Below are 14,638 nucleotides of genomic sequence, written 5' to 3' on the forward strand. Positions count from 1 at the left end.
TACCAAAGTTAAAGTGGCCAATGATGGTGGTCTGAGGAAATTCCTAGCGCAGACCCTGTCATACCAAACCAGTCTTTGGTGTTCCAATTTTTGTCTACTGTCATGGACAAGATATCTTTTAAAAGGAAATGTGCCATCAGGGCAGGCATATTGCAAGGGTGTTGACGCATTCACGTTGGGGCAGCAGTACTACCTTCTTTCACTTCAATGACAGTTAGTGTAAGGCCAGTTTGGAGAAGTGCCAAAATGAAGCGATACTTCAAAATTGTTCTTGTTTTGAATACAAATCAAACTAGGCAACAGGACCTGGTGGAATGACAGTGAAGATCAAAATAATTATATACCTACAGCAAAATGCTTTTAGGCCACTGGTTGGCCAAGCTGCTTGATGCCTCTAGAAATGCATATCAATCGAAAGGGAACAAAGACTCTGGGGATCAGGTTTTCACACTTACCTCTTCCTCCTAACACCTGAGAACAAGTTATACGCATGGTGTGTTAGGGAGGGGAAAGGCCCTAGGATCACAGAAATTATTGTTACATATAAGCTTATGACATGTTTACACTAAAAACACACCAAGACATGACCTTGTCATAAGATAAGCTGTAGGGATACTCAACGTTCCATCTCAACTATATTGGAAACTCGTGCCAAACATTTTTCTTCACCATGCTGAGAAATTGCAGCCTATTATAGATGTGTTCTACTTTTTGTTGCTAAAAGGTTTGCTGATTAATGCTAAAATTATTTATACAGTTGATATAGTAACACATGGGCTTTCCGTTCCCCTTTTTCTTGCACTTCATGAAGGCCCTATTTTCCCTAAGTTCAAGCTTGGTTTTGTTCACTGGGCTCTGTGTGAAGAATCACTTGAGGCAGTAAAATGCTTTCTGCTGTTAAATGGCAAATGATTTGTCTCTTTTCCAGCTGAAAATTAGGACCTAAGATACATGCGTATCATATCTATGATATTATCGCATGCATTGAATAATGTCACAGGGTAAAAAAAAGTAAAAACTGGGAAATAAGGGTACTTGTCCAAACTGGTCTTGTAAACCTTATAATAGAATACCAGTAAAAGCTGGGAAATAAGAGTACTGGTCCGAATTGTTTTTTCCTATTGGGGTGCAAATTGTCTGTCATACATGATGCACAATGAAGCCACAAAATGTGACATGCATGCATCTCAGAGTCTCATTTCTGACAGGAAGAATTGTAAGACTTATGAGATTTTAAGTATCATACAAGAAATTGGTTGTTAGTGATCCATTCAGGGCATTTCTAAGAGTGGTGATAAGGCAATATATCACCCTCTTTGTCTCCCAGTCTCTTCTCTCCTTTCTCTCAGTCAATGCTGACATCACCTTTATCTGTCCTCGGTTCAAGCAGGCACTCTCCTCCCTTCCTCCAAACAACTGCTCCTAGCTCCATTCTCCTCCCGCTGCTGCTGCAAATGATTGAATATCAGACATCACTGCCTAGGCCAACATTTATTGCCCATCCCTAGTTACCCTTGGTCAGAGGGCATTTTAAGAGCCAACTGCACTAATGTGTGTCTGGAGTTACATGTAGGCCAGACCAGGCAAGGACAGCAGATTTCCTTCCCTAAAGGGCATTAGTGAATCAGATGGGTTTTTATAGCAATCGGCAATGGTTTCATGGTAATTATTGGACTTTCAATTCCATGTTTTTATTGAACTCAAATTTCACCATCTGCTGTGGTGGGATTCAAACCTGGGTTCCCAGAGCATTACCCTGGGTCTCTAGAATACCAGTCCAGTGACAATATCACTACACCACTGCCTTCCCTATATTGTTGAACGATATGGTCAGCAAGTCCTGAACTTGCAATCTCCTGGCATAAGGCAAGAGTGGGGAATAGTATGAGGTTGGCAGGAGGGCCTCTAGGGTGTGTGGGGGGAGGAAGATGAAGCAGCAGTGATTTCTATCCACAAGTGCGGTTAAGGAGATAGTGTCTTGAGAAGGCTGACAGTTGATGTGAAACATCATATAGCTTCATGTGCCTGATAAACATTCTGTGGAACTGACACATAACGGGTAACAATAGATTGGGCCATAATTTGCTGTAGGAGTGAATATAGTGGCATCTGCTAGAGTTGGACCTGCTCTTGCCTTTTTAATCTTGATGATATTGTATGTGGCAAGTTGCTGAAAGTGGAAAAACCCACAATGAAGAAAATCAGGCATCTAGGGCCTGAATGAACAGGGCAAGCAATATGTATATCTCCTTAACTAACAGATTGAAGGGTTGTGAAATAAATAGCACGAGGACTGAGAAGGAAGTATGCATTAAAGTGGATGAAGTTAATGGCAAATCTGATTTAGAAAGAGAAAAGAGGGAAAGAAAAATGGGATGGGAGAGAAAGAGAAAACAAAGGAGAAGGTTAACAAAATTCACAAATATCCAACAACCAAAACCTGAAGGATTGTGACTCCACACTTGTAATGGTTAGAGCTGGATTTTTGCAGTCAGGAAGACTCTGCAGACCTTTAAAAATGGTGAGTGGGATCCAGATGCAGAAGACTACCCCCACCCCTCCATTTCTGACAGATCTAATTTTTACCAGTAGGAGAAAACAGATAGGGCACGCTTCACACAGGAGGGAAACCCAAACTCAGCAAGACCATTTGAACTCAGTGTTGAGTTTTGGCTGTTGCATGCATGGGCCTTAATCTGTTGTGTGGGAGTCACTAATTCATAGAGTAGACATAAATGTTCTTGGAGGGTGCCTACAGTCAGAATACTGTCATGATCTGAAGTTTTCTAAAGGCCCGGCTCTTTAAACAGGCTGCAAGCTGTCAGTAAGAGTTAAAATAAAACCTTCTGCTGGAGTAGTTTGATTGGCAGGCATGGTTTTAAAAAAGTAGCGTTTGGTTCTGCAGTTTCAATCGAGCTCTTTGCTGGCATTTCCCCTGTGGGCTCTTGTTATGTCATCATGAATGCTTGGCTGATTAGCAAAATGTATCAATTATCAATGGGGGTTCTGAGCTCACAGTTTGCTTGGTTTAAGAAGCCCATTAAAGCAATAGCTGTCTTTGATGTTTGGTCTGAATAGAAGTTTATTTTTATAAGCGATTAACCACTTGAGGAGATTTTAAAGTTTTGAATGGGTTCTGGAAGGGGATTTTTTTTCATTATCAAGCATGTATTAAACACGTTTTATTTAAAATAAGTATTTCTTGGTCAAAAGTATGGGTAATCATCCTGTGTGTTAATTGTTAATATATTTCTAAATATGTTCAGCATTTGTACATACGCTTTTCTGATCGGAATTTCCACCCAGTGAAGTCATTATGTACAATGCATATAAAATGTAACTGCCAAAAATCCCTATAATAGTAACAATACACATATAATACATACCATGATTTACATTTAGTATGGTGGTTTGTGCTTTGTTTTCTTTCAGATCAAGACTGGAGCAAAGACTATGAGCTTTGTAATGGGAATTCACAGTCTCCTATCAATATCGACACTGATGAAACCATATTGAATAAAAAACTTCCTTCAATCACTCTTGAAGGATATAACCTATCAGAAACAGAACAACTTGATTTATCTAATGATGGACACACAGGTAAGTGTGAAATCATGGTATTCCTCTTTGCATATCAGTTTCATTTGTCATAAGAACATAAGAAATATATGATCCCCCAGTATGCCCTACTATTCAATAGGATCATGGCTAATCATCGACATCAACTCCAGTTTTCTGCGCTATCTCCACATACTTTGATTCTGAGTGTCCAAAAAATTTATCTATCTCAGTACTCAACTACAGAGCATCCACAGCTCTCTGGGATATAGAATTCCAAAGATTCAAAACCTTTTGAGTGATGAATTTTCTCCTCATCCCAGTCCTAATTGGCCAATCCCTAATCCTAAGACTATCAGACCCTAGTTTTGCTCCCCTCCAGCCAGGGGAAACAACCTCTCACCAGTCTTCCTGTCAAGCCCTCGAAGAATTTTATAAATTTCGACACCATCACCTCTCATTCTTCTAAATTCCTGAGCATATAAGCCTATTCTACTCAATCTTTCCTCATAGGACAACCCTCTCACCCCAGGAATCATCTTTGAAATCAGAGTATGGATAGTGAGGCTAATATATCTGCGAAGCTCAATTATATCCCTCACACTTCAGATAGAAGCAACATTGATGGTGTCTTGGGAAGCGCCCATAGATTTGGCCACCCAGATATCACATCTCCATTTATCTATGCTTACCCAGGTTATAATAAAAACAGTGAAAGGCAAATTCGATTTCCACCCACTCTCACAATCTATTGTTGCTTTTGCAACAATATGACCTCAAACTCATAAACAACACCTCAAATTTGCAAGTTTTGCCAACACATTTTGGGTGTCACACTTCCTGCATCATACTTTGGGAGGGACACATTTATGTATATGCAAATTGTGTATCATATTTCCTTTACTAGGTTTGCGTTTCAGATTCATAAAAGTATGGAGCATATAAATCACCATGTAGAAAACAAGTAATATATAATACATATCAGACATGATTTCAGAAAATTCACAATCAATTAGTAAGGAGCAGAATTAAGCACCATGAAATTGTTCCTATCTAACAAAACCAAGTAATCTAGCATTGGAAGTAAGATTTGTAAAATAATAAAGACATAAACAAGTTCAAATTTCATGAGCAACTGATTATAAAGTAACACAGTAGAGCTTTGTGCCTTAAAGTGTTTCTCCATCAGAGGTTTCTTAGGTTCTTGCCTTCCCAGAGTATTCCTGATTCCAGATGATATTCCAGCCTTGGGAATAATCTACATAATATTTTCAGGCTTCCAAGGATTGAGGGTAGAAATTGACTATTTAGAGACCATCCACAACATGGCATTGCTGTCAACCTGGTATGAGTTCACAACAGAAAAACTTCAGTCTTGTGCCTGATCCTTTGTAACCAATTTAACTACGTAGGCTTCCTAATTGGCCTAGAAGCAGTGGATACAAAGGACAAGTAGACATTACCTTATGTCCAACATTGCTACGGTTACAATGATAGCTAATATATCGGATTATATATATTAACTTACTATTAATATATGGGCATATACGGGCAGACATTGTGTATGCCCTGTCACTTCCAATGGGATGTCTCAGAAGTGTCAGGAGCCTATGCATCTGCTAGGAGAATATTTCTCACCTAAACTTATCAAATTACACAGTGGAGTTGGCCTAATGCATTCATCTCGCCCTTGGATGAGGTTTCATGAAAAATGTAAAACCCGCCTGGCTGATTGGCCTGTCCGCCAAGCATAAGGTTGGACAGGTCACAAAAAATCACGTTCAATTGCGCCGTTAATGACACCTTTACATGTGTAAGGAGACTCATATGGATGATGAATGTTGGCACAGACCAGTCAGGCCAAAGGGCTTGTTTCTATGTTATAACTTCTTCATAAGTATTTGCTAATGGCTCAAAACATGACAGTAAAACTTGACCAGTCAGTGAATATTTCCTGAATTCTGTGAAATATCTCTTATTACAACACAGAAATTATCTTTTTTTTTAAACATAATTTCTACCCTTTCAAGACACACAATACAAGATGAACAACATGACTAAAACATAATTCTAGGCATCGATTAGTACTGCTTCATAACGTTGTTAGAAAGTCTAATCGAGCAGTCACATTTGGACTCTTCTGTTGAAGAGTCATACGGACTCGAAATGTTAACTGTGTTCCTCTCTGCAGATGCTGCCAGACCTGCTGAGTTTTTCCATGTATTTTTATTTTTGTTTTGGATTTCCAGCATCCACAGTTTTTTGCTTTTACATTTGGTTCTCTCTAGTTTAGTAGCAAAAGGTGATAGCAATGTTATGCTTTTGTTTTTCCTCAAGTGAAACTTTCACTCCCAGACTCAATGAGCATAAGCCATGGTTTCACGCAGAAGTATCTAGCAACTCAGCTGCATTTTCACTGGGGATCAGGAGCTACTTCAGGATCAGAACATACAGTGGATGGTTTCCAATATGCTGCTGAGGTAATACTATGAGCCTTTGTTTATTTACTATGCAAAAATCAGTGACTATTTTGTTCATCACTATTGAAAGGGAGATGAATTTCACATTGGATTCATTTTTAACAAAAGTAATATAAGAAAAAAATGATCCATAACTGAAATCATTATCCAGTAAAGCAATGCTACATTGTTATGCTGGGTGAAATCTAAATTATATGTGCTAATATTATAATTGTATGTAGCTGTTTGCCATTTTATTGAAGCTGAACAGAATATTGGAGATTGGTAAGGTCGTTTCCAAATATAAAAGTTCTTCTGAGTATAATGCTAGTGCATTCATCACACAATGTAAAGTTCATCACCTATGATTTTAAAACATACAGCATTACATAGGGGAAAGAAAAAACAAGAACATATGGACACCAGAAATCTGAAATCAAAACTGAAAATGCTGGAAACAATCAGCAGGTTAGGCAGTGTCTGTGGAGTAAGAAACATTCACAGATGCCACCTAACTTTATAAGTGCTTACAGTATTTTCTTTTTGTACTGAGAGGTGATACTGTTAAAGTTCTACTATCTTTACACCCCACCCCCCAGCAAGGTAAATTTATTCAGTCAAAATTACTGTCAGCCTTAATCCTCAACTGAGAGGAAGTTCAAATGATTATAAGAGCTTAGTCAACTATACTAGCTATAGATTTGGTCTTAAAATAAAATGTTCTTCCTCCCAGGAGTGTTTAGACTAAGCAAAGATATCTCAGAATAAAATATACAAGGTGTATTATAGCAGAAATAGCTCTTCTGTAGAGTTAGCTTCTTTCAGAATATAAAATCACCCAATGAAGAATTCTCAAGAAATTAGGGCCCTGAGGCTTTACAAATTGATTTTCAACTTTTATAATGGTTACTTAATAATACTTTATTCTAAGATTAAATCTTGGGTTACCTTATAGCAATGGTTGGAATATTACAAAGTGTAAATGTAAGACACTCTAATCTGTCTAAAATATAAATACAAAGTACAAATCAATTCACCTAAAAATAAATGAAATATACAAATATGCTTAGAGATAAATGCAGGATATTCAAACAAATAACAAACTAGTTTATAGTTACAATCAAAGTATAGAGCATAGTTTCTGCCTTTGCCTCAGCCACAGGGAGATCTAATAATGACCTTGACCCTTCTTCAGCCTTGCAGGTCTGAACCCTGTGTAAATCTAACAATCTAATTTTTAAAAATCTGTTGTTTTTATTATAACAAAGTTATTGCCTAACATCTTCTGAGGCTTTTCATTTGAGAGAAATGTTGACAGGTCAAAAACGTGCTTTTCTGAAAAGCAGGTGCAGCATTTTGGTTGTAAATAATTTCAAGGCTCTGTCTCCCTGTCTGGTAAAAGTCTGGGAAAGCCTTCTCAAGGCCTTTGCATTCTGTATATAATTTTCTCGCTCTTTCTCTGCTCTTGGCAAAGATTTTTTTTATCTGAGTTAAAATTTTAACCCTTTCATTAACTGGGTTAAATCCTTAACAATACCAGATCATGAGTCACATCTCAGATTGACCATAAGACAATAAGAAGTAGGAGCAAAAGTGGGCCATTCGGCCCATCGGGTCTGCTCCGCCATTCAATGAGATCATGGCTGATCTGATAATCCTCAACTCCACTTTCCTGTCTTATCCCGAAAACCTTGATTCCGTTACTGATTAAAAATCTGTCTATCTCAGTCTTGAATATACTTAATGACCCAGCTTCTACAGTCCTTTGTGGTAAAGAATTCCACAGGTTCACTGCCCTCTGAGAGAAGAAATTCCTCCTCATCTCCTCCTCTCTGTCTTATTGTTACTGTAAATCCTGCTTTAACAGGCATCTAGCAGAATTTGTGATAAAAGCTACTTTTGCACCATAGACTACTTCAAATACAGTGTCTCCTTCAATTTGGAGCATATTAGCATGTAATTCAGCCAGCACGTTAAGGAAACCAATATTAATTAGATAAATGCATTGAGTTAACCATTTATGTTTGCTTTCTGGGTTAGGCTGAAGCTCAAGGCAGTTTTTACTGTATCAATGGATAGTGGCTTCCTAGGCCTGTGAAAACAGGATGAAAAGTAATATGCAAGTTTAAGACCCTAATTTTAAGCCCCCCACCTGGTGGAAACCAGGCAGGGAGCAAATATAATTGGGGCCACTCATTGACCTTCTCTGATCCCGCTACTTCCTCACCAAGTCCCAATTCTAACCAGCCTGCAGAAAGGATGGAGCTTCCTTAAACATGCATGAGACTGCGATAGTCAGGGGCCTGAGCAGGAGAGCAATGATGATTTATTTGTCAGGCCAGACCTGTCAGGAAGTGGATCAAAGACCAGAAGAGGGCCAGTAGGAAAGTTTGACACATTTTATTTTAGGTTTCCTTGTGGGCCAGGAAGAGCAGGAGTGCTCCTTCAAACCTCTACCTTTCTGCAGTCTCTTCCTCCACTCCCTGTCCCAATCGTACCTTCAGGCCCACATCTTCACTTGTCAGCTGAGGACCATTCCTACAAGTCCCCAGATGTGGCCTCTCACCAGTGAACTCCTACTCCAATGTACTGGCCAGATACTGTAGGACAACAGCAAGATTTATTCTAATGAGGCCCAGCCACAAAGATTAGCTATGCATCCACCCTGGACTCCCCAGAAATGCCATCCAGTTCAGGGATTGCATGCTCCTTTTTCATCCCTCCCATAAATCAGATCTAATAGAGGTTTTTTTAAGCCTATCTTCATGCAGAGTTTTGTTCCAGCTCTGGGGAATAGGGGAGAGGTGGTGGAAGGATACCAGAATGGTTACATGCCCATTGAACTGTGTCATGAACACTCCTTCCATGGCCAACAAGTCCTACATGGAACTTGAACTTGAGCTTCAGGCCCAGAGGTAGGGAAGCTACCACTGCACCATAAGACCTCCTCTAACAGAATGGAGCTGAAATAATCCATGTAAATAATAAAAGGACATCATGAGTGTATTGGCTTACCTGATACTCGCTATTGAGTGATGTTGGAATGCTACTACATCAGGGTAAAAAAAGCATGTACTTGTTAATGCAGGTAAAAGAATAGCAGAAGAAACTGCGGGAAAGTCTTGGAGGTGAGATAGGAGTTCACAAAGACACACAGCTACACAGTAAACTGACTTCTTTTAGGAACAATGTTGATCAGATGTCCTGAATCAAACTCACACTGTTACAATGATAAGAATTGGTAATTTGTACTTATTATTGCTGCAGATGCACATTGTTCATTTTGCTGCCAAATATGGACATTTGAATAAGGCAGCACTGAAAGCAGATGGTATCGCTGTGCTGGGGGTATTATTTCAGGTAAGGTGTCATCATCATACCAAGGCTGGGCTTTTCACATTCTCTTTTAGAGATTATTTTTAAATCTCTTCCTCTCACATTTGGCCCATTTTCTTTGTACCTATAGTCAGTCTCTTGAACTTAACATCGCTTTTTCCTGCAATGGTACAGGACTTTAAAACCTACGTTTGCTACTCCATCGTGATTTATCATAACTTCTCCTTTACAATTTTCAACCTTGTCGGTACCCTTTGTAAAAGGCCTTGTTCATAATGTTGCTTTTTCAATAATAGCTTTAAAAAGTACAGACATCAGGTCCTGCAAGAATCTATATTGACATTTAGTGTAGTCCCATTTACGTTAATTCATTCATGTGTGTGCTCTGCCCAAAGGCAGGTCCTTGGCTCAACACCTGTGATGCTTCATCCTGAGCTGTTTTCTTGACAGTTTTTGTCAGTGGTGATTTGCCATTGCCTTCCAGTCTTGGGGGCAGGGCAAGGTGGCAGGACCCAAGTCTACCACAGCCATAGTGGGGATCAAACCTACGCTGTAGGCGTTATTGTGAGCCACATGTTAGCCATCTAAGCTAACCAGCCCCCTTCCTATTAATGAATGCATACCGAAAAGCATACAGGGAACTTGATGGTAATGTCCTATTCTAGCATAAAAATCGGATAATAGTCACGGGTCACTGACTCCCATGCATAAGTGTTCACAAGTTACAGATCTGGTCATATTTTAGTTGTGGATAATTTAAGAACTGCTGTTGTTTGCACCAAACCCACCATGTCCATGTCCTTTTAAATATAATTCCAGTGGCAAATATCCTCCGGTAATAGATGATCAGTGTGAAGCTGTTACTTAAACAGCTCCAAGTAAAAAACAACCTTCGCATATTTTAAAGAATTTTAGCTAAAATTGCATTTCATTCTCTTAGAACTTTTTGGTGATGATGTAAGTAGCGTTGAAACCATGCAATTTTAAACATGCAAAGGTACAGTGTGCAAAAAAAAACAAGTAACCTACATTTATATATCGCCTTTAATATAGAAAAAATTTGATGGCTCTACAAGAAAGGATTATCAGGAATAAATGGATGCTGAGCCAAAGAAGAAGTTATTATGAGAGGTGACCAAAAGTTTACCCAAAGAGATGGGTTTCAAGGAAGGTCTAAAGAAGGAGAGAGTGCTGGAGAGATTTATGTAAAGAATTAAACACATCTCCCTGACATCAAACTAGGGTGTGGAGACTAGTTCAACTGAGGTTGACACCCTTTGTGACTATGACAAAGGTAAATTTATCCTTGACCTGTCTGCAACCTTTGAAATGGTTGACCACACCATCCTCCTCCAATGCCTCTCCACTATTGTCCAGTTGAGTGGGACTGCTCTCACCTAATTTCATTCTTATCTATCTAATCATAGCCAGAGTGTCACTTGAATGAGGAAGGCGTGTCATAGTTCTGACAGGTTCCAGGAAGAGTAAAGTTAAGTGAGAGCATATGGCCACATCTCTCCTAGCCCTCAATGTCATTTACTTTCATTCGGGGGATGTCTACCCACTTGCAGCGAGAACGAGTCCCGCATTCACACTTGCATGTTCTGGCCTCTTGAATCACCAGGCCATGATCTTTGCTTTGGTCCATGATGTCCTGTGAGTGAACTCACTCTGGGAACTGAAAGTTCACTTAGAAACAAGAGCGATGCGAGAGATGACTTGAAGATTTCACCACCATCTAATGGTGAAAACACTGCTGTGACTGAGATGTGGACATGCCTAGGGATCTCCTCCCCCTGTGCATGTCTTGTCATCTGCCACTACCACTGAGGAGACACAAATGCCGCTAGAATATCAATGCTGATGAGCTGCCCTTGCTCAATGGTGTTCCTGAGGAAGAAGGGTTAGAAACACTTACATCACACATTCCAAATAAAGATTTAAACACATCACCCTGACATCACACAAGGGAACAGAGACTAGTTCAACTGGGGTTGACATCACAGGAATGTGAATCTCACAGTGGGACACTATCACAGAATGGGAGCAAGGCTAAACCTCGAAATAAGAGGATTTCCAAAGTACAGAATCACAGCACCTTCAGTTGACAAGAACAAAAAGAGAACAGGCTCACCAGCAAAAGATGCTGGATGATGAAATTAAAAGCTCAAGAAGCAGAGAGGAAATTCCAAAAGATTAAAAGAAGACAGAGAGAATTAGCTATGTTATAGGGAATGAACTTGGTGAAGATTCAAATGTATTAAAAAAGGGCAATTTCTTTACAGTTATAGCACACCCATGACCCAAAAGTGACATCCGTTTTTCTTAACTTTCCTAACTTTAGCACTAAGCCTGGATGCAGCCCTGACATCTGCAGCAGAGGTGGAGGCAGCCAGTTGACTGCTACGTCCTGATATCTGCAATGACCTTGGCAGATGTCCTCTGGTGGACTGAGGCCTGGGGGGCCCCAGCCTGATTAAAGTCACCTGTTCAGGGGCAGAACACCCTTGGTGGTCTGAGAAGCTGGAGTGGATGGGGTCACAGGCAGAGTATCCTGAAAGGAAGCCCCCAGGGTGTCCAGATGACACTCATCCTCCCTGTCTATAGGTCCCCAAACAGTAATAGAGGTGTACATTAAGCAGGAAATTAGAGATGCATGCAATAAAGGTACAACTGTAATCATGGGTGACTTTAATCTACATATAGAAACCAAACTAGCAATAATGCTGTGAAAGAAGATTTCCTGGAGTGTGTATATGATGGTTTTTTAGACCAATACATTGAGGAACCAACTAGAGAGCAGGCTACCCTAGACTGGCTATTGAGCAATGAGAAAGGATTAATTAACAAGCTTGTTCCCACAATCTGTCCCTTGGGGAAGAGCAACCATAAAATAATAGAATTGTTCATTAGGATGGAGAGTGAAGAAGTTGAATCTGAAACGAAGGTCCTGAATCTAAATAAAGGGAACTACGAGGGTATGTGGCATGAGTTGGCAATGATGGTTTGGGGGACCTTACTAAAATGGTTTACTTTGGGTAGGCAATGGCTAATATTTAAGGAACATATGCATGAATTACAACAATTATTCATTCCTGTCTGGGGCAAAAGTAAAACAGGAAAAGTGGCTCAACCATGGCTTACAGAAGAAATTAGGAGTAGTATTAGATCCAAAGATGAGACATATACAATTGCCAGAAAAAGCAGCAAGCCTGAGGATTGGGAACAATTTAGAATTCAGCAAAAGTGGACAAAAAGTTTGATCAAGAAGGGGAAAATGGAACATGAGAGTAAACTTGCAAGGAACATAAAAACTGACTATAAATATGTGAAGAGAAAAAGATTAACAAATACAAACATAGGTCCCTTACAGTCAGAAACAAGGGAAATTATAATGGGGAACAAAGAAATGGGGAAGAATTAAACACATAATTTGGCTCTGTCTTCACAAAAGAGGATACAAATAATTTCCCAGAAATGCTAGGGAACCAAAGGTCTAGTGAGAGGGAGGAATTGAAGAAAATCAGTATTACAGTATTAGTAAAACAAATATGGTGCTAGGGAAATTAACGGGATTAAAGGCTGAAAAATCCCCAGGGCCTGATAATCTATACCCCAGACTACTAAAGGAAGTGGCCTTGGAAAAATTGGATGCATTGGTGGTCATCTTCCAAAATTCTATAGACTCTGGAGCAGTTCCTACAGATTGGAGGGTGGTAAGGGAATTCCCACTATTTAAAAAAGGAGGGAGAGAAAAAAACAGAGAATTACAGACCAGTTAGCCCAACATCAGTAGTGGAGAAAATGTCAGAGTCTATTATAAAAGATGTGGTAACAGAACACTTGGAAAGCATAAAAACAAAAAAACTGCGGATGCTGGAAATCCAAAACAAAAACAGAATTACCTGGAAAAACTCAGTAGGTCTGGCAGCATCGGCGGAGAAGAAAAGAGTTGACGTTTCGAGTCCTCATGACCCTTCGACAGAACTTCAAGTTCTGTCGAAGGGTCATGAGGACTCGAAACGTCAACTCTTTTCTTCTCCGCCGATGCTGCCAGACCTACTGAGTTTTTCCAGGTAATTCTGTTTTTGACTTGGAAAGCATTAATGGGATTAGACAAAGTCAGCATGGGGTTATGAAAGGGAAATCATGCTTAACTGATCTACTGGACATTTTTGAGGATGTAACTATTAGAATAGATAAGGGACAACCAATGGATATGATGTATTTGGATTTCAAGAAGGCTTTAGATAAGGTCCCACATAAGAGGCTAGTGGGCAAAATTAAAGCACATGGAATTGGGGGTAATATACTGGCACGGATGGAGAATTGGTTGAGAGACCAGAAACAGAGAGTGGGAATAAATGGGCCTTTTTCTGGGTGGTAGTCAGTGACTAGTGGTGTACCACAGGGTTCAGTGCTTGGGCCCCAGCTATTCACAATATATATAAATGACTTGGATGAGGGAACCAAAAGCAATATTTCCAAGTTTGCTGATGACACAAAACTGGGCAGGGTTGTGATTTGAGAGAAGGACGCAAGGGGGCTTCAAGGCGATATAGAACAAGTTGTGTATGTGTGCAAACACGTGGCAGATGCAATATGATGTGGATAAATGTGAAGTTATATGCTTCAGTGTGAAAAACAGAAAAGCAGAGTATTATTTAAATGGTGATATATTGGGAAATGTGGATGTACAAAGGGATCCAGGTGTCCTTGTACACCAGTCAATGAAAGTAAATAGGCAGGTGCAGCAAGCAATTAGGAAAGCAAATGGTATGTTGGCCTTCATTGCAAGGCGATTTGAGTTCAGAAGTAGGGATGTCTTACTGCAGTTATACAGTGCCTTGGTGAGACTACACCTGGAATATTGATCTCCCTACCTAAGAAAGGATATACTTCGTATAGAGGGAGTGTAGCAAAGGTTCACTAGGCTGATACTGGTGATGGCAGGATTGTCGTATGAGAAGAGATTGGTTCAACTGGGCCTGTATTCACTAGAGTTTAGAAGAATGAGAGAGGAGCATATTGAAATGTGTAAAATTCTAACAGGGCTAGACAGACTAGATGCAGGGAGGATGTTTCCCCTGGTTGGGGAGTCTAGAGCCAGGGACCACAGTCTCAGGCTACAGTGCAGGTCATTTAGGACTGAGATGAGGAAAAAGTTCTTCACTCAGAGGGTGATCAACCTGTGGAATTCTCCACCACAGAAGGCTGTGGAGGCCGGGTCACTGAGTATATTTAAGAAAGAAATTGATAACTTTTTGGATATTAAGGGCATCAGA

General features: G+C 39.9%; 1 protein-coding gene across 2 annotated transcripts in view; it reads left to right on the forward strand.

The window, feature by feature from the left end:
* The window catches only part of ca9 (carbonic anhydrase IX), a 132,568-nt gene that overhangs the window by 47,182 nt on the left and 70,748 nt on the right, over nt 1-14,638 (forward strand). For both annotated transcript variants that reach the window (XM_041195565.1, XM_041195574.1), the window contains exons 3-5: nt 3,433-3,600; nt 5,896-6,038; nt 9,285-9,377. In XM_041195565.1, the coding sequence (XP_041051499.1) occupies nt 3,433-3,600; nt 5,896-6,038; nt 9,285-9,377 (404 nt within the window). The remainder of the gene's footprint in view (nt 1-3,432; nt 3,601-5,895; nt 6,039-9,284; nt 9,378-14,638) is intronic.

The sequence above is a fragment of the Carcharodon carcharias genome, chromosome 1, assembly GCF_017639515.1.
Source record: "Carcharodon carcharias isolate sCarCar2 chromosome 1, sCarCar2.pri, whole genome shotgun sequence".
Taxonomy (NCBI): Eukaryota; Metazoa; Chordata; class Chondrichthyes; order Lamniformes; family Lamnidae; genus Carcharodon; species Carcharodon carcharias.